At 39.8% G+C, this 22,511-nt stretch overlaps 1 protein-coding gene across 8 annotated transcripts in view; it reads right to left on the bottom strand.

Moving 5' to 3' along the window:
- LCP2 (lymphocyte cytosolic protein 2) overlaps positions 1-22,511 on the bottom strand; it is a 622,000-nt gene that overhangs the window by 26,996 nt on the left and 572,493 nt on the right. For all 8 annotated transcript variants that reach the window (XM_086951712.1, XM_086951709.1, XM_086951711.1 and 5 more), the window contains one exon: positions 527-612. In XM_086951712.1, coding sequence (XP_086807838.1) covers positions 527-612 — 86 coding nt within the window. The remainder of the gene's footprint in view (positions 1-526; positions 613-22,511) is intronic.

Below are 22,511 nucleotides of genomic sequence, written 5' to 3'. Positions count from 1 at the left end.
GTTCTGTGTGATTTATGTTCTGGCACTCTAAGCCAACAGAAATATTTCAGATGAATTTCAGATGGAAGAATTATTTCTAAATAAAAACACTTCCTCTCAATGAAAATGACGTCGACAACAACGAAATGTTCGCTCCAAATATTACAAACAGAATCAGAATTTCCCTGTAATAGAAATTGCCACTTCCCTTTCAATGAGTTCTTTGGAGTCTGCAATGCTATAATAGCCTACATAACTTAATCGGAGCTCCGCCCTCAAAGAGTAGCACCTACTATTTAGGAAGAGACATTTCCTTACTTAAAGATGCTATCCTATCCTTAATCCTTCTTGGTTTTGCAAATGCCAGAAAGTCTTTGAGCTACAATATGATTGGCAGTCCTATTATGGTTCAATAGCATAAACTACTTGGATTTACTCCACCTTAGGAATTCAGGCTGCAGGTTTCTTTATACCAGCGGACTTAATCATTGTGTGAATTATTTGCAGGACAATGAATCTGAATTCACGTTTCTAAAATGATGAATACCTCTATTTGTTTTCCAGTGTCTGGCATCCCATACTTGCTCATTACTTTCATGCCCTCCGGTTGAGAATAAGATCTGCTGATATCACCTGTATAATTCAAGAAATGGATACAAATTAAAATAGACAACAGGATTTACTTTTGGAACTATGAAAAAATGTAAATATAAAAATATTAATTTAATTACATTGAACTAGGATCGTACCACCCTAAAAAGGTTCATGTAGTGTTAAACAAAAGCAGAAATATCAATTTTCAAAAAGGACAAATCAATAGAAAGGCCCCAATGATTTCACCATTTATTGGGAATGGGGTTGACACAGTTATAGGGTTTAACATTTTTAGAATGGAACCAGAATAAACCTCAATATTTCTGTTATATAGGTCTTATAAATAACGATATGATTTGTTTTTCAAATATTTCTAATTGAATTCAAAACAGGGATACACACATTCACAGTCCCGTACAGATGCTCACATACCCACTCACAGACCTACACATCAACTCACACACCCACTCACAAACCCACACTCATACACCCACTCAGAGACTCATGCAGCCAATTAGAGATGCTCCCAGACACTCCCATACCTTACAAACCCACTCACATGTCAATTCAGATACTCACACACCAACTCACAGACCTACTAAGACACTCACACACCCTCTCACAGATCCACTCAGACACGTGTGCACTTAATCACAGACCCACCTATACAGACACTCACATACACACTAACAGACCCACAAATACACTTACACACCCACTCACAGATCCATATAGAAACACCCATTTACAGACCTACTCAGACTTGCACACACCTACTCACAAACCCACACAGACACTCTCAAAGCCACTCACAGACCCACACAGACACTCACACACTCAGTCATAGACCGACTTATGTACCCACTCACAGACCTTATCAGACATTCATGCACCCATTTATAGACCCAATAAGACACTCACAAACCCACTCACAGACCCACTAAGACACTAACACATAGACTAAGACACTCACACACACTCATAGATACACTAACACACACACATCCACTCAGACTCTCGCAGACCCACTTGTCTTCTCACACAGACACTCACACACCCACTCACAGAGCCACTCCTACATCCACTCACAGACTCACTGAAAGACTGTCATAGCCACTCACAGAGCCACTAAGACACACACATCCACTCAGACACGCATGTACTTACTCGCAGTTCCACTTGTCTACTCACACACTCAGTCATAGACCCACTCATGCACCTACTCACAGGCCCTCTCAGACACTCATGCACCCATTTATAGACCCACTAAGACACTCACAAACCCATTCACAGACCCACTAAGACACTTACACATAAACTAATACACTCGCACAGCCACTCACAGACGCACTAAAACACACACATTCACTCAGACACTCGTGTACTTACTCGCAGACCCACTTGTCTACTCACACAGACACTCACACGCCCACTCACAGTCCCACTCATGCACCCACTCACAGACCCACTTAGATACATATGCACCCACTCACAGACCACTTGCATACACACACTCACTCAGATGCTCATCAACCCAGTCACAGACCTTCTCAGACACTCACACACAAACTCACAGGCCCACTCAGACATTCATGCACCCACTCATACATCCAATCACACACCTACTCACACATCACTAAGACACTCACACGCCCACTCACAGACACACCAATGCACTCACACAACCACTCGAAACCCATGAAGAAAATCATGCACCCACTCACAGATCTACTCAGACACTCATGCACCTACTCACATATCTATTCAAACACTGAAACACCCACTCATAGAACAACTCACACACGCATGTACACACCCACTCTCACAGCTACTCATTCACCCACACAGACACCCACAAACCCACTTTGAGACCCACACAGACACTCACACACCCATTCCCAGAGTCACTTAGACACTCATGGACCCACTCACAGACCTATTAATACACTCATGCATCCACTGACATATCTACTCAGACACTAACCCACCCACTCACAAACCTACTCAGACACTCACACATCCACTCACAGAGACACTAAGACACACAAATCCACTCAGACACTCATGTACTTACTCATAGACCCACCTGTCTACTCACACAGACACTCACAAACACACTCACAAACCCACTCATGCACCCACTCACAGACTCACTCAGATACTTATGCACCCACTCACAGACCACTTGCATACTCACACACTCACTCAGATGTTCATCAACCCAGTCACAGACCCTCTCAGACACTCACAAAGTAACTCACCCACTCAGACATTCATGCACCCACTCACACAACCACTCACATACCACTAAGACACTCACACACCCATTCACAGACTCACCCAGCCACTCACAAACCCATGAAGAGAATCATGCACCCACTCACAGATCTACTCAGACACTCATGCACCTACTCACATATCTATTCAAACACACCCACTCATACAACCACTCATACACTCATACATCAACTCACATACCCACTCACATACTTTCACAGCCACTAATACACCCACACAGACACCCACAAACCCACTTCCAGACCCACACACCCACTCACAGATACACTAAGACACTCATGAACCTACTCACAGACCTATTAAGACACTCATGAATCCACTGACAGATCTACTCAGTAACTAACCGACCCACTCACAAACCTACTCAGACACTCACACACCCACTCACAGAGACCCTTATACACATCCACTCAGACACTCATGTACTTACTCGCAGACCCACTTGTTTACTCACAGAGACACATTCCCACTCACAGACCTACTCATGCACCCCCTCACAGACCCACTCAGATACTTAAGCACCCACTCATACACCCACTCAGATACTTATGCACCCACTCAGACCACTTGCACACTCAGACACTCACTCAGATGCTCATCAACCCTGTCACAGATCCTCTCAGACACTCACACACTAACTCACAATACTCACTCAGACTTTCATGCACCCACTCACAAATCCAATCACACACCCACTCACACACCCACTCACATACCCCTAAGATACTCACACACCAACTCAGAGAACCACCAAGCCACTCACACAACTACTCACAAGCCCATGAAGAGAATCATGCACCCACTCACAGATCTACTCATACACTCATGCACCTAGTTACATATCTATTCAAACACTGACACACCCACTCATTGAAACACTCACACACTCATGTACAAATCACACACCCATTCACACAATCTCACAGCCACTCATACACCCACACAGACATCCACAAACCCACTTCCAGACCCAGACACCAACTCACAGATTCACTAAGACACCCATGGACCCACTCACAGACATATGGAAACACACATGCATCCAGTTACAGAGACACTCAGAGACACCCACTCTCAGACCCACTCACACACTCATACATAGAGTCAATGATACAGTTGTGAATCCCATATGTATAGCTGTGTAGTGAATATATACTTTTGGTTTCTGGGATTGCGATCGATTTTGTGAATCCGAATAAGTAATTTAAAAAAGGGATTCAAATAGTAAAATGAAGTAGTGTTTGGAAAAAGGGGAGGCTCTAAGAAGAACCGTTGTGTTTAGTGGGTGTAGATAACTACAGATAAAACAGAATGCAGTCTTTAAGGTGTTAACGAACACCCTGTTGCCTTTCTATTTGAAATGCACTCCATCACCTCTGTGTATACTGTCCATGTCAAAGCGTAAATTGCTGTTACATATGCAACCCATGTTGTGGTCTCGGAGGTATGTAGAAACAGTTTTATTGACATGTTTCCTGTCTTTGTCTATCTGTGTACTTACATAAACGAGGGGTGGAGGGTCTAAGGGAGTTTTAAGACCTGCCCAGGCTATTATCTCCTAATTGACATAATAAAACTATAAAGAAACCTGGGGGTCTAAGCATCAAAGAGGCAATCATGTACTCCAAACCTATAAGATTCAAAAGTCACCAAAGTACAGAGTAGAATAACTAATAGGTCTTATATAGAGTTGATAATCCAATGCATCCAACCACCAGCAAACGTCGGTGAGACCCAAGATCCAGAGATGGATTCCCATCAAAATCTTGTTAGTGATCTTATTTTCTCATCTGGTCATCCAAAGGTTGGACTGGAGTGTCCCTAGATCATTGAGACTGCTTCCAGATCCACCTGATAGGACTAGGGTCAAGCCCACAATCACTTGTAGACCATGCGTGGGCATCTGTGGACAGCTTTTGTATGACCACTTCCATTTCTGCATTTGACAAATGTTGGAGAACAGCAAGGCAGTGTGAGAGAAAAGTGCCATTGATTGACTGGGTATCCTTCATTAGGATTTCCAGTCCAACTCCTGTCAGTGTTCCTAGGACAGTGCACAATCATCTAAAACTTGGTCGGGTATAGAGGTTTTTCATGTTCCCAAGAGTCTAAAAGCGGGGTTGCTATCTTTCTTAATCAGAATTTAGACGCAGAAATTGTACAGTATGAAGATGGGGGGACTGGACGGTGGTGCTGGGTTACATGCCTAATAAAAGGCAGGAAAAGACCATTTACATTTGTTAGTTTTTACGCACCAGTGGAAGATTGCGCCCCAATTTATGAAGAGTTATTTCAATCCTTATTATTAGTTAGGGGGGACATAGTGATAGGTGGTGATTTTAATATCCTTATAGATTTAAAATTAGATTCCACCAGTAGGCCAAGAAAACAATCGAAACCAAAATCAAGAAGATCCATTATGCAAAATATAGCTTTATTGGATCTCTGTGACCCGTGGCGTCTTAAATTTCCACTTAAAAGAGAATTTACGTGTTGGTCTGGGAGACATAAATCATCATCGCGATTAGATTTTTTTCTTGCTTCAAGGTTATTAACATTTTCCTATCAAAAATGTCTTCATAATGGTTTTTCAGACCACGCAATGCTGCTAATTGAATTTGAAGTAGGTGAAGAGATGAAATCATTAAAAAGATGGATATTTAATAAAACGCATTTACAGGATAGTAATTGGGTTTCTTCTTTAGAATTAGAAATCTCTGAGTTTATAGCTCGCAATCTACAGACAGCTCCACTCTATATTGTTTGGGATTCACTAAAAGCATTTATTCGTGGGATCATAATTAGTAAGGATGCAGAAGAATGGCGTATTCTTAAACAAACTAAAACCTTACTTTATCAAAAAATCCACTCACTTACTCTTCGGCGTCAAGTGAACCCTTCGAGCGATGTGCAAAAAGAACTAAACGAGGTTAAACGGGAACTAAATACGCTCCTTTTTTCTCAGAGTGAACAGCAATTCTTAATTAATTCTCAGAGGGTTTATGAGGAGAGTAATTTTTCCGGGAAGCTCCTGGCCTGGCAAGCAAAAGAGCAAGCCGCCGCAAAATTAATCCATTCTTTAAAATGTCCTGTTACTCAAACTGAAGTTTCACAGACGGACGCTATTGGAACCATTATGCTGTCTCACTATAAACAGATATATAGTCAGCAGCAAATTATAGATCACTCTAGGCTTAACATTTTTTTAACCAAGCATAATATGCCCTCTCTAGCTCAGATAGATAGTGATTCAATGCAACAGTTATTTACTAAATCGGAAGTAGAACTAGTGGTTAAAAACCTACCAATTGGTAAAGCTTGTGGCCCGGATGGTTTCCCGGCCGAATTTTTTAAGAGTTTATTTTCTCCGCTCTCTGATTTATTATTGCAATTACTCAACTATATGTTAATGGGTGGTCAAGTTCCTGATTCTTTTGGGGAGGGGACCGTTGTTAGTTTTCCTAAAAAAGGTAAAGATCCAAAAGACCCTAACTCATACCGACCTATTACACTACTCAATACCGACTATAAGATCCTAACGAAATTATTAGCAATACGTTTTAATTCAATAGCAACAGATCTTATCCATCCAGATCAGAATGGTTTTGTTGCAGGCCGGCAATTAGCAACTAATACTCATTTTCTTACAGAAGCGTTAGATTATTTTCAAGTTAAAAAAGTCCCGGCTTTAATTTTATTATTAGATGCGGAGAAGGCTTTTGATTTAGTAGTTTGGTCAACTTTATTTGTTATTTTAAAATACTTTGGTATTCCTGCACAAATTATTAGTTTAATTCAAAATTTGTACACGGGTGCCAGAGCAAATATAATTATAAATTCTGTTATGGTGGGCGCAGTGTCGGTTGAAAGGGGTACCAGACAGGGTTGCCCTTTATCCCCTATCCTTTTTGCTTTCTTTATTGAACCACTAGCCATTGCTATCCGCGAATCTGTAAATATCCCTCCACCTATTACATCGATGGCAAAAATTAAACTCTATGCTGACGACATTATGTTGATAATCAAGACGGATATCCATTCTCAAAACTGCTGCTTTGCAGCTCTTCGAAGAATTTGAGGCTCTAGGAGGATACCGAATTAATAAAAAAAAAACTGAAATTTTAGTATGTGGAGGAGGGGAGGTAGTTTTACACGCGGATTTAGCTGGTTGTATCAATTCAAGACCAAAACGATACTTAGGGGTTATGTTTTCTACCTTGGTTTCTGAGTTATATACGTTGAATTTTGATCCACTTGTTCGAAAAGTCCAATCTTTATTTACTAGATGGGGCTCACTACCACTCTCTATTATGGGACGGGTGGCACTGATAAAGATGTCTGTTTTACCACTATTCAATTTTTTATTTTCAGCAGTCCCATGTTTTCTACCCGGTAGTCTTTTCTCCAAAGTAGAATCCCTATTTTCGAATTTCATATGGGCTAAAAAACGCCCTAGGATAGCAATTAAGATACTTAATGTAGATACTGAGCTAGGAGGTCTATCTCTTCCTAATCTTAGAGATTATTACAGTGCATATTTTGCTCAGTATTTAGAACGATTTAAATCAGAAAAGCAGAATCCAAGTTTATTTATTAATTTTTTTTTGGATAAAATTAGCCAAGAGGCTCAAACCCCTGTTCCTTTGCACATTCCTAAATCACCCAAACTGACTCGATACAAGATAATGTATTGGTTTTTTAAACGTCAAGATGCTCTTCTAAAAAAATATTCCCTTCCGCAGTTTAATTCTAGAACTCCTTTAAGGAACGCTTTAATTTTTATGAGAATTAATATCGGATCAGATATTGTTTATCAATGGGAGCAAGTTGGGTTCACCACTTTATTTGACTTTATAAGACAAGGGGCTTGGTTGTCGCCAGGAGAAATGCAACAATTAATCCCAGGGAAGTTTATGTTACTTAACTCATATGCTTCGATTTTTAAAGTTCTAGGGCAAGTGGAAGTAAGAATGATTGATTCTCCTTGTCAGTTGTGGGATGATGTATTTCTCATTTCCCAGAATAAGAAACCAGGAGCGTGGAAACGATATTTAGTTCAATATACTGATTTGGACCTTAGCGTAAGAGCATTAAAAAATGGCAAGAACAAGAAAATCATGTTCTTACTATGAATACTTGGAACTGTATAAATAAATTGAATTTCAGTGTTCTCCGCGGATCTAATTGGAGGAGAATGATTTTTTTTACTAAATGGCTTCTTTATCGAACTCCCGCTGTCATCTCAAAAATGTATACCAACGCTAGTGCTGTCTGTTTTAGATGTAAGCAACACAGCCCTGCTAATTGGTCCCACATTGCAGCTCACTGTACTAAAATCGTTCCTTTTTGGACTGAGATATTCGAATACTTACAAAAGTTTTGTGGAATTCAAACTGATTATAATGTTAAGTTGATACTTTATGGATATGACAGTGAACTCGAATTGTGTGGACAGTCGGTTAAATTATTATTTATTGTGATGGCAGTTGCAAGGTCGTTGGTTCTGCAGAATTGGAAATCAATTCAAGCTCCTCTGTTTAATTTTTGGTTTCAGAAAAAGAGAAATGTCAGAACAAGCGAATTTTGTTATGCTAAGCGAATTGGGGGGATAAGGAAATTTGATAAAATTTGGAAATCTTTTTTTGAGTAATTTTGGAAGCTGTACTATGTAATCTGATTTTGAATTGTTTCAATGTAATATATGCATTTTTCTTTATTATTTGAACTCGATATAAAACTTCAATAATAAAATGTGTTAAAAAAAAAAAAGACAGTGCACAATCATGAGGTCTAGATGTTGGCAATCTACAATGCGTTCAACCCAACCCTGCAATTGATGCCACTTTGACCCTCTCTGACCAACCAATGTAATGTACACATTAGGTAGACACACATCCCGGTCAATCCACTTTTTCTAGCACACTCTCTAGCCTAAAATAAAAAGCTATGATCCACACTCCACACTCTCAGCATTTGGAAGGCAAGGAAGAGTAGCAAATAGGAGAAGGCTGGCGCCGAATGAGGCAGTTTAAAAAATGAAAGCCATTTGAAATGGTGTGCAGCATGTATTTTAAAAAATCATATTTCATTGGATGGTGTAAATATGCATGTAGTTAAAATTAGGTAGTGTTTCTTAGTAGAAAGAAAGTAGCTCTGTGGTTGGCTCTAGAAAACATTTTAAAAAGTTATTCTATTTTGGATATGCTTACATTTCCTAGCAGTCAACCCCACCTGTTACAGTTGAACTTGAAGCTAGTATGCTGCTCACAGAAAGGGGTGTGAAGTTTTGACCTATTGGTACAATAGATTGTTTCAAAGGAGGTTGCCATTGACACTAGGTTAAAACTGTGTGGGAGGACGAGTTCTAAATAGAGTGCCATTTCAAAGTTGAAAGGAGAGTTGTTTAGACATTCAATCAATCAATCAGCTTTATTTTGTGTTGTGTGAGCATAAAAGTACATATTATATTACATTTATTTGGAGTTTTATTTAGCGCTTACAAGACCCGGGGGTATCAGATACAGCATACATGAATCGAAAACATAAACATTAGAATACAGTGAGTAGCATCTAGAGCACTGGAGGTCATACAGATCGAGGTCGTTGGCCAGATGCACAGAGATAACGGTTGAGGAGAATTTTTTTAGTTGTCTTTTGAAGATCGTGAAGGATGGATTCGTCCTGGTGTGGGTACGGAGAGAATTCCAGATTTTTGGGGCATTTCCAGAGAAAGAGCGGGAGATGGATTTTTTTAATGTCTTTTTGGGAGGATTAAGAGGATCGAGTTGGAGTTTCTTAAATAAAAACATTAAAATAATATACATAATAAAAACAATCTTTTTGGGAGTCCTCAATAGTGCTTATAAAATAAAACTCACTAAAATTCATGTTGCCCAAATTTCCAATTTGAGTTGATTAAAAGGCCCCCGTGCAAACTCAAATTCCATGATATTTTATTGGGATTTAAAAAGCTAATATTTGTTCATTAGAAGGGAATACAACATTGGGTTCATACAAAATTGTAAGATTAAATACAAGAAGTTATATTAGAAAGAAATATTAAAAGGCCTTAAACATAGCAACATTGATCATAAAAAGCAGACATACAAAACATAACATCAACAGCTGTTGTTACCCTTGCATCACAGTAGGATAAGGTTTACCAGACATAACATAGTCGGAGTGCATATGCATCTAACACAACGTTCCCAACTTTTTCCTATGTACCCATACTGCGTATAAATATTGGCTGATTCCAAAAACCACAACCTGGTTGCATTTGCTCTCGAAATGTGATAAGCCACATGTCTCACCCCCAACAATTTACATAATGGTTAAGCCATTTCTGCCTAGACCTGGCCTATTTTGGGAAAAAAATAGAACATGTTGATGATGATACATTTTTAAAGCACAACAGTACCCTGAAGTGGCTAGGGGCTAGATGTCCCCACTGGAGTGTTTGCAGTATTCACATGCTGCAGAGGTGTTTGGAAGAAATTTCTATCTATGCAAAAATGTATTTACTAAAAATGTTTCCAGACAGTATTTTATATGAAATGTACGAGCAATAGGTGTTTGAATCAGATCAAGGTAATCTTCCTTAGCTGGGGAAGTTTTACAAGCTAAAAGTGCTTTAATCAATCCCCCTGCTTATGCCCTATGATGGTATTGATTACCTTTGTTGCTCCAGAACTCTTCCCTTGGTGCCAGGACCTATGGTAAAGGAATTTCTCAAATACCAGCTCATGCCCCAATCAGCGAGGTTTGATTTAACAAGCTCAAATCAAAGACGTTTATGTGCTCTGCAATGGCTCAAGTGCACGTGTCAAGACATACATTTGACCATTCAATAAAAAATTGTATTCAAGCTAACCATTTTTTCTGATTTGTCTCTCAAATCAGTGGTGATCCTCAGAAACAAACCTCCAAGTGTAATCCACAGTACGCTGTAATCGCTGTCCCTTTGTGCGAAGATATCAAAGTCAACTGTCAAGTGCCAAAATTAAAGAACCAAGAAAATGTAATCGATTCTGCTTTTTAGAGGGCCATGGGCAAATGTATGGGCACACTTTACATCAGACGGGAACTGCCCATGGCATGGACAAATGCTGTAGGTCAAGGTAAAAGTAAGAATTTTAAAGCTACCACTGGCCAAAAGAGTAGGATTTTAGTCTCTGAAAGAGGAATACCACAAGCCTCATCATCCAGACCACAGACAGTAAATAACCAATCTAATGGTTCTATGGTGGAATTGAAGTCACACTCAATGATAAGCAGAGAATTAACTGCTGTTTTAGCAAGATGGTGGGTGAGTAAATGTACTGTGGGGGACTCTATGCTACGCGATACTGAGCGGATATAAACATAATATGAATCAAATTTACAGCTGTTTCCACTAGACAAAGAGAAACCCAAAATATCATTGCAATCAATAGTCAGTCTATTAACAGTAGAATCTATTGAGATCTTGACCCGCACAATAAGGCCACCAGATTGGCAACCAGCTTTTGAAGGAGTGGCTTTGATACTGAAACTGGAATTGCCTGATCTGAAGAATTTGTCCCTTGCCCATGTTTCTTGTAGAATAATAATATTATGTGACTCCATGAACATCCTGCAATCAGGGTCCATAATTTTGCCCTTCAGGCCTGCAATATTCCAACCCTTCTGACAAACAAAATATCCTTGGACTCGATACTGAAATCAATGTTAATGGACAACCAGTGACAGATTCTGTTCTTCGGCTTATGAGTGGATTTTTGTTGGTCGGAGCTTAGATGCAGAACATTGGTCAATATGGCCACATAGGCACAATAAGCCGGGGGAAGGTTAACGTCAGCCTGGCTGAGACAAGGTTGGCAGTTCGGGCTGGACTGTTCCCATGAGGCACAGGGTCAGACTGATTTGCATATGGCCATGTTTGAACTGGGGTGGCGGAGTGATCTAAAGAATGGTGATGGATTAAACCCAGATCAGTTGGCTGGGGGTGAGTGTTTGATTTGCTCATCCCCTTTTGTATTGCTTTGTTCGCCCTAAGTTGGCAGGGTATGCTCATATGTGAGTCCCTTGCTCACTTTTCCACTGGATTCAAGATAGCCTGGCTGATGAGGATTATGAATCCGAAACCGGACCCAGGATGCTTGTTTCCGGTCCAGGGAAGACATGGCTTGGCAGGTCGGCTGGACTGTTCCCATGAAACACAGGGTCAGACTGATTTGCATATGGCCATGTCTGTACTGCGGTGGCGGAGTGAGCTAAAGAATGTTGATGGATTAAACCCAGATCACTTGACGGGGGTGAGTGTTTGATTTTCTCAAACGCTCCGTCCATCATCCCCTTTTGTATTGCTTTGTTCGTCCTAAGTTGGCAGATTATGCTCAGACGTCAGTCCCTTGCTCACTTTGCCACTGGATTCAAGATAGTCTGGCTGATGAGGATTATGAATCCGAAACCGGTCCCAGGATGCTTGTTTCCGGTCCAGGTAAAAAATGGCTTGGCAGTTCGGGCTGGACTGTACTCATGAGGCACAGGGTCTGACTGATTTGCATATGGCCATGTCTGAACTGGGGTGGCGGAGTGAGCTAAAGAATGGTGATGGATTAAACCCAGTTCAGTTGACTGGGGGTGAGTGTTTGATTTGCTCAAATGCTCAGTCCATCATCCCCTTTTGTATTGCTTTGTTCACCCTAAGTTGGCAGGGTATGCTCAGACGTGAGTCCCTTGCTCACTTTGCCACTGGATTCAAGATAGCCTGGCTGATGAGGATTATGAATCCGAAACCGGTCCCAGGATGCTTGTTTCCGGTCCAGGGAAGACATGGCTTGGCAGGTCGGCTGGACTGTTCCCATGAGGCACAGGGTCAAACTGATTTGCATATGGCCATGTCTGAACTGGGGTGGCGGAGTGAGCTAAAGAATGGTAATGGATTAAACCCAGATCAGTTCACTGGGGCTGAGGGTTTGATTTGCTCAAACGCTCTGTCCATCATCTCCTTTTGTATTGCTGAGACAAGGTTGTGGCCTTGATGTAATTTTAACTAGATCACTGGGTATGATTCCATGACCCCTCAGATAAGCTTTGCCGTCATACAAGTCCACCCTTTCCGTGATGACAGTCCCCCTATTAATGGGCATATTATTGTTACAGGGGGCAGGATGTCAAGTGGAAGAACTGGCAGCCTGCAACTGTCTATCTGACGATGAGGCAGGAGTGAGATATAATCTAGATGGTATAGCAGCGTCACCTGCTGAAGCCTCGATCAGATCCCTCTGGTCTTGCCTGCTATCATTTAATTTAAAAAACTAAGACACTACATTTCCAATTTGCTAAGCCTATCTAGAATCTGAGATAAGCTAAATATGCCTTTGGATTTACTCTACCCTCTTGATGAGTCAAGAGGCCTCGGAAAGGTATGATGACCACCCTGTACAAATAACAGCAGCTGAGTGCAGGTCAACCAGGTTATATTCAGAGGACGCTAAGTTTTACAATTGTACTTTATACACATTCCATCTATTATTTGAGAGTGACTTCTCTGGACTATCATATGCGGTAAACCACAGTCTCAAGATGGAAGTTAATCTACAAAATCTATCTACAAAGGAATTTGTTGACAAAGCTCATGGAAAGGATGAAACATTAGAATACAATTTTTTAGGTTGAAGCCATACCACCGTGGCACCAACATGTATTGGTATCATCATCATGGACATCAGAAAATAAAATGATGCACAGAGTAATGAACTTTTCAAACACTCAGCCACAGATCTGGTCCACCTACTTGATTTGTGACTCTCAGATTTGCAGATATGTGTGGGAAGACATTGGAATTTTTGAGAGAAGCAAACTCAAACATTAAGGATATCATTTTGAAGACTGCAGGAGAGCTTTGCTCTTTGGATCCTGCTCTGTGTTGATATTTTAACCAAAGATTTCAATCCATGCTGTCATACTCATATGATGTTGGGGATTAAAGATACACCAACATTTGGAACAGAGACAGATGAGTCTGTGCTTTCCTTCAGAGAGCAGTATTTGACGTGTGCCATCCTGAAAGACATTGGTGAACAAGGTCTGAAACCGCAAGTTCTGTGCTTTCAAGTACATAGATGTGGCAAGTACTGTTGCCAAAAATACAGGCTACAAAGTTTACACAAGGTGTCGTTTTTGATTTCCAATACATGCGATTTCCAAAGGAAGAGTAAACAGCTTTTTATCTGCAGTGAGACTTGAAAAAGATATACAACCTGAGAACAGAGGCCTTCAAATTTATTAATGACTATAATCCTGTGATTCTCAAAATGTGGAATGTTAACATGGACATACAATTCATGGCAAACAATTCCATACGTGTGGCTCAATATCTGACATCCTACATAACAAAATCAGAGAAATCGGTGAAGAAGGAGATGTGGGAGGAGATTTCTGCTTGAAAAATCTCTAACTAAGAAATTGTAAAGCTTCAGTTGGAAGATGCTTTCTCATAGGGAAATTTGTTCTATTAAATATTGTGATTGTTTGAGCACTGACAGTTTGTACTCAAAGTCAAGGGGAATTTTTGGGGTAAGTATAGGCCTCGCGAGTCAAGATCCACTTAGACAACCAAATATTGAAAATGAAGCTGCCAATGATTTCAATCCATGCTGTCATACTCATATGATGTTGGGAATTAAAGATACACCAACATTTGGAACAGAGACAGATGAGTCTGTGCTTTCCTTCAGAGAGCAGTATTTGACGTGTGCCATCCTGAAAGACATTGGTGAACAAGGTCTGAAACCGCAAGTTCTGTGCTTTCAAGTACATAGATGTGGCAAGTACTGTTGCCAAAAATACAGGCTACAAAGTTTACACAAGGTGTCGTTTTTGATTTCCAATACATGCGATTTCCAAAGGAAGAGTAAACAGCTTTTTATCTGCAGTGAGACTTGAAAAAGATATACAACCTGAGAACAGAGGCCTTCAAATTTATTAATGACTATAATCCTGTGATTCTCAAAATGTGGAATGTTAACATGGACATACAATTCATGGCAAACAATTCCATACGTGTGGCTCAATATCTGACATCCTACATAACAAAATCAGAGAAATCGGTGAAGAAGGAGATGTGGGAGGAGATTTCTGCTTGAAAAATCTCTAACTCAGAAATTGTAAAGCTTCAGTTGTAAGATGCTTTCTCATAGGGAAATTTGTTCTATTAAATATTGTGATTGTTTGAGCACTGACAGTTTGTACTCAAAGTCAAGGGGAATTTTTGGGGTAAGTATAGGCCTCGCGAGTCAAGATCCACTTAGACAACCAAATATTGAAAATGAAGCTGCCAATGCCAGAAATAAGGTGTAAAGTGCAATGCAAAAAGCGAGACAGGAAAGTATATATTTAGAACAGTAGTTGGACAACTGAATGACAAGCAAAAAATATATACGTGGAAGTAAAAGAAGAGAACATGGATTCATACATAAGAAGAAAGAGTGTCCATACACATCATTCAAGCCAATACTATTAAATGTCAGTAGTCAAGCTGGCCCCTGGAAAAGCATTTTAATTGAAGTTTTCACTGCTTTCCTACAAAAGAATAAATATTCTAATTTATTCTCCATAGTAACAGCACCCTCTGGTTTAGCCGCATGCAACATTAAAGGAATTATTTATATAGACTTCTTATGCTGCCTGTGAAACATGACAACAAACTGGAGTACAAAAATTATCTGGTGAAGCTTGTTATGAAGTCCTAAAGAAATTGAAACTTTTACTCATTGATGAGGTGAGCAAGGTTGCAAACTTAATGCTTGCCTTTGCACACATGAGAATGTGATAGATTGTAAAGACAGATATGATGTGCTGTTCCGAGTAAATCTACTACAACTTACCCTGGTGAAAGGACATCCTGTGTTCAAGACACTTCCCCATAATGAAACTCACAATTAATTGGGGAGCTTTCGAAATGTAAATATTTTGTTTAACTTCTAATGCAAAGAACTACTTAGGAATATGCTGCAAGCATCCGATAATGAATACTGAAATATTCTCAAGGGTACTAGAGTAGGAGTTCTCACTGAAGAAGGAAAACGTCAGTTAAAAAGTTGACCTTTTAAGAAACTGTTTCCTACAATTAAGACAGCAGCAGAGCTAATGTTTAGTTTCAATCAATTCGAAAAATCAAAATCGATTGTCTGAATAATGCTTACACTTCAAGAGAGCGCCTGTTTTAACGAAGAACTACTAAAATCGGAGAAAGTACGGAATTTTACACTCTGCACCAATAGACAAAATGGAACACCAGGGATTGAAAGCACTCTTAAATAAAAACTACAAGTGAAACCAGATTTATTGGAAAAGTCTCTATCCAGAACTGGGGGAATGGAAAAATGTTTGTGAGAATTGTAGAGTAATTTTGGCCGTAAATTTAAGTGTTGTGGAAGGATTAGTAAATAGTGCTTTGGGTGAGGTGATTGATTTCATTAACCTTCCAAATAGGAATCAGGTGGAATACTTAGCAATAACATGTGATTAGATTGATGGCATGAAGCAGATTAGTAAGTGTATTGTACGTATTTTGCTTGTAAAAGACTTGAGTTTCCATTTTCTCTAGCATACACAATACATAAATCTTAAGGTTTACGTGTGGACTCAGCTTCTATTAATATTGGTAGTACTGTACTTAAATAAGGGTTGTCATATGTAGCATTATCTTGAGTTAGTACATTGTCCAGATTTTTTTAGCTGAATTTGATGACAGGAAAGCAAGAGTTGTCAAAGAGACTTAAGAAGTGTTTATATTCCTCAGTTAGAAAACTATCACATTTATGAAAAACAGATAATCTGTCCAAAGTGACAGCTTATAAAGGATTTTAAGGATGTTACTGAAAAGAAGGATAAGAAGGAGAACTAGGAATCTGTCCAGTAGAAAAAAGTGGAGAATGAGGAACATATTCCAGATTACCAGTAGTCAAACTCTTCTAGTGTAAACTGCTATGCAAATGTTATTCTCAATGTACTTCTAAATTTACCACATCTTATGAATGCAGAAGAGACTATGTTATGCACTGTCTGTTTTGCTGAAACTTTTACATAGTAATAGGACTGTAATACAATGGGCTTCGGGCATTCGAGATCTGATAGATATATGAAGTAGATCAGTGCAATTTACTCACAACACTTAACAAGATATTCAGGAGTTTATAATGGTCATTCTTTGAGTTTTAGAAGAAAAGGAAATAAGTAGTGATTACTTATTTGGACTGAGTTACTCATTTATTTATTTTTTGCAGAGTTTTATATAGCGCGAACTAGACCCGAACTAAAACGGGTATCAGAGCGCTTTACATAGCACCAGTTTTGTTACACAAGGACACACATTCGTTTTGTTAGGCACGGGGAGATTAAGTGACTTGCCCAGAATCACAGGAGGTTTAGCGACATTACCGAGACTCAAACCAGGTTCCTCGAACCAGGTTCCCCATGTCCGAGGTCAAGCGCCCTAGCCGTTAGGCCAACCTCTCTCCCCATGGGACCATGAGTGTTAAGTTTGCTCTTTCATGTCAAGTACTCAAATGTATTCAGAGCAATTTCTTTGTTTAACACTACCGATTAGCAAAACTGCGTCTTTTGATAGATTAATCAAAAAAGGTAACAAAAACAATACCTGTCAGAATTGTTGAAAAGATGTTATGTCAACATTACATGAATGAAGAAATGGAAAACACCTTATATTAATGCTACAACAATGCAGAGCTGATGAAAGTAAATTGGAACCAGAAATTATAAAATTCAAAACTGAACAAATTTCAATTTCTGGATGAACTTATACTAATATGGCTATCATCTTTCATGAAGGCCTTAGTGTAACATCTGGACCCTATACTGTCTATTCAAAGAGTGAAACTGGATAGATGAAATGTAATGACAGCAATCCTAGATTCAAACAAAAACTAGGTTTCAAGCTACCAAATTCTTATCTTTTGTATGTTCAAACAAATTTCTAAGGAGGAATACTGTTACAAAAGTGGTATACAATATTTGTTTGATGTGAATCGTCAGTATTTAGGACCTAATGTGGCCTACCAGAGGAGATGTCTTCATAAGAGTCTCCATAATTCCAACGTCTTTATTATCTATTTGTAGTATTGTTCTACTTTTAATAATAAAGAATTTATTTTTAAGAAATGTTTGTTTAGATTAGTTGAGTAGCTACAGGTAAAACAATTGATGAAATAGTTACAGTGAGTGCATAGCATAGTGCCGCATATTTGTAGTGACATACAATTCAGTTCAGGGTTTCTTTTCTAAAATATATATGGTTATTTTTTCCCCACTGTTCAAGGATGAATCATTAGACAGTACATCATTCATGGTGTGCAAGAATAAAAGAGAACTGTAAACAAAAAGGGAAAATGACAATAAATATTTTGTTCATAATATGAATTTATGCATTGCAAAAATGAAAAGTTAATTGTGTAATTTTGTAAAATGTAATACTCACTAATATTTATGTTCTTTTTCCTTTTCCACGCTCCGCGCCTACCACCCCCCACAATAAATATTTTCTAAAGGCAATCTACAATCTAAAACTGCACTTACCTTATTGCGGCATCTGGGCTGCCCTCCTCCTCCTCGCTGTAGTCCATGGTAGGACTGCACATGCGCAGTCCTACCAAGACATATGTCTAACGTAGGTGATTATGGCGAGGAGGAGGAAGGCAGCCCATGACGCCACAATAAAGGAAAGTGCGGTTTTATTTTACATTCATTGTAGATTACATTTAGAAAATATTTATTGTCGTGGGGGGAAGGTGGAAGGGTCTGGGGCTGAACTCTGATCCGCTGAGGAGTAGAAAGTTTTGCAGGAACTTCTTGTTCTCTGTGGAACGCAGAGTATGGAAAATTCCACAAACTCCCCCAGGGGAGTGGAGTGAGTTCAGTGCCCAGGGTTACTAATTTCTTAATTAGTTATTTCCGTGTTTTCAACCAACTTACATTGTCAGGCTAAACACTAAGGCAGAGAGTGATAAGACCACTGAGACATGCAGACACATACCAATACAGCCACTCACATACCCAGTCACACACCAGTGCATGTACTCACATACCCACTCACTCACCCATACAGACATTCACAAACCCATACAGACACTCACACACCCACTCACTCACCTATACAACTACTCACACATGCTCTCCCTCACCCATACAGCAACTCACACACCCACTACTCACCCATGCAGAATTTCACATAAATATATACTCACCCATGTAACCACTCACACAGCCACTCACTCATACAAACACACTCACACATGTTCTCACGCACCCATACAACAACTCACACACCCACTCAAATCAAATCAAAATCAACTTTAATTGAATTAGACAGAAATCATAAACGCAAACATTCGCAATAAACAGCAAAATCTGTTCTCATCATTGACAAATCCTTCCAAAAAAATATTTTCCTACGTTGTAAGACTCTACACAAGTAAATTGCTACAGAGTGGCAAATTGGCAAGAACTTTAACATTTGCAGATACAAAAAAACAGGGAAACATTGTTTAAAATTCAAGTTGCATAAAATTGGTATAAAATAACGTTTTTTCAAATCCTTAAAAAAGTTGCAAAAATGCAATGTATGTAAAGTGCTTTGTATAGAAATATTATGACATGTGCATTTGGGTAAAGTTTTAGGCCAACCATTTAAAGTCGTAAATTACACTAGACAGTGAAAGGTATCCCGTCTGAAGCAGGTTAGCACAAACATATGCTGAATGTTTTGAATAAGCTTTAGGTATGGTTGCAAAGAAAATGTGACTAGTGTCAATTGATTCCTAAGGTCACTTGGTTTGGTTAATTCAATCAGTATCCTTGCCACCTCAAATAACGTGAGACACATATTATTTAAGTCATTCCTTGGCTCAGACTGCAATGTTTTAGGTCGATCAAAACATTCCAGGTGCACCAAGCCATGGCAAATCTGTTTACAATCATACAGCCAAGGTATTCATGAAGCTGTCAAGTTGAGGCAGTCCTCAAATACCTTACAATTTAAAACAGTGTTGACACTAGTCTATACTTTGCACCACAACAGGATGGGTCGGTTTAGGCTATGTCAGATATAAATTTTATCTCCACTTCTGAGTGGCAAACCTGGGTTGAACAGCTATGGGGAACTGACAATAAAGATCTCAAGACAGAATTCTCCACAATTTGAAGGTGGTTAGCATCACAAAATTCTGATGTCACCACCCCATACAATGCTGTAGGTACACACATGGTCAGGTCATAATTATTGTTAACATTTCATTGACCAGTTTGTTACCTAGTTTGTATGCAAAGCAGCAGTTGATTTTTCAAAATTTTATTTCCTAGCACTAATTACCTCCTTCCATGACACGCTCTGTGAGACCATAGCCCCAACATATGAAAATAAGGGAGTAAAATTTAGTTTAGTGTTATCAACAAATAGATCTCAACTTCTCAAAGTACCCTTCCCTCACATAATCCTGAAGATCTTGCCCGTTAGTGTTAAATGCAAATCCTGCATAAACTCCCACTCACTCACCCATACAGCGACTTACATACACATTCACTCACCCATACAGTCACTCACACACCCATTTACTCACCCATACAACCACTCATGCGCCCACTTACCCACTCACTCATATAGCCCCTCACACTCACCCATACACTCACCCATGCAGCCACTCACACACCCACTCACTCACCAACCCATTCAGCCACTTACACACTCACTTATTTACTCACCCAGATTGTCACTCACATACCCACGCACTCACCCATACAACCACTCACACACTTACTCGCTCTCCTATACAGCTATCATGCACCCTTTTATTCACCCATAACAGCACTCACATACTGACTCACTCCCTCACCCATTATACCACTCACATACCCACTCACTCACCCATACAGCCACTCTCACTCCCACACACTTACCCATACAGTCCCTCACGTACCTACTCACTCACCCATACAAGCACTCTCACACTTAGTCTCTCACCCATATACTCATTCACACACCACTCACTCAGACATACAGCCACTCAAACTGTCATTCACTCCCCATACAACCACTCATACAGTTACTCACTCCCTCACTCAAACACCGACTTACCTACCCATAAAGCAACACATGCACCTACAGACGTATCCATATAGCCACTAATACACACTTATTCACCATACAGCCACTTATACTAGCACTCGTGCATCCATACAACCACTGACACACCCAGCCACCCACCCATACAGCCACTCACACAGTCACTCACTCACCCATACACCCACACATACACTGAGACACTCACCAATTCAGTCGCTGACACATCCGCTCTGTTACCCATGAGGTTATGCATATCATCACTCACTTATCCATACAGCCACTGACACACCCATTCACTCATCCATATAGCCATTCACTCACATATACAGCCCTCTCACTCACCCATTGACGATGACTGAAACACTCAATTAAACTAACATATATATAGACATATACTGACAGGTGTTTGTAATGACATGCAAACAAAAAGCATACATGCACTATTATATTTTTGGAATTTTTTTGCTGTATTTTTATAATGGCAAATAAAAAACATACATACAAATTAACATCTGTGGCACCTCTTTGCTTCTAGGTCACAGAAAGAGACTTACCATCCACAGACAAAACGTTGTTGCACTTTCTGCGAAATGTCTCCATATCCACTAACTTTGAAATACCTGCAGGAAAGGCCCTCGTTCCAGGCACAGCACTGGTGTCGCTAACCAGCCACGGTCTGTGCAGGTAACGGGGCGGTCAGTGGGGCCAGGTAAGGGGGGATATCGAGGGACGATGCAGAGGGAAAATTATTTATTTATTTAATTTGCTCTCAGCACCGTCCTTCAAACTTCCCCCAAACCCGGCCCCACTGCTGTTGCCTGCACAGACTGCAGCTGTCGCTAACAGTTTGGCTGCCCCATAGCAGGTGCTGAGCTGTCTCTCGATGTTTCTCCACTCTAAAGAGGTGCTTGGAGCGAATTGTTTGTAGGTAGTTCACATGGAGGTAGTACCATGGGTCTATTTTCTAGCCTTGTACTGCTCCTGTCACGCCACACCTTTCTTCCCCAGAAGGGATAGTAAAACGTTTCCAGGCAATGCTTTCTTTTTGGGAGCTTTTCCTCCTCAATAGATGAACTCTGGTGCTCTGGGTCTTGGGTCTGACTAGATTTTGAGGCTGCCATTTTTTTTAAAATTATGACTCCCAAAAAAAATCAGGAAACTTCAGTTGTAGTGAGAGGTGGGAAACCAGATAGCTTCACTCAGAAATAAAGAAAAGTGGGAGGGAGCTTCCTATTTTGAGCCATGAAACCTGTTTTACCCAATCAAATCTCTTTATTCATAAATCACATTGGTTTTGCAGTGACATCACAGCGAATGCTGAAATAATTATATAAAAAATGTGTGTAACATGAAATCACTTATGAGTGCATAAATGAATACATAATATTAGTAAATCACATACCTCCCAAATATTTTTTTAGAATGTCTATATTTCATTTTATGTGTTTTTGAAAATCATGCTGCTTTTGCGAATTTCGTATGCTACCGGAAAATACATGTCAGAACAATGTGAGAC

The sequence above is a fragment of the Lissotriton vulgaris genome, unplaced genomic scaffold (genome assembly GCF_964263255.1).
Source record: "Lissotriton vulgaris unplaced genomic scaffold, aLisVul1.2 SCAFFOLD_1103, whole genome shotgun sequence".
Classification (NCBI taxonomy): domain Eukaryota; kingdom Metazoa; phylum Chordata; class Amphibia; order Caudata; family Salamandridae; genus Lissotriton; species Lissotriton vulgaris.
Note: the sequence above shows the minus strand (reverse complement) of the source record. Positions and strands in the feature narration are given on the sequence as shown.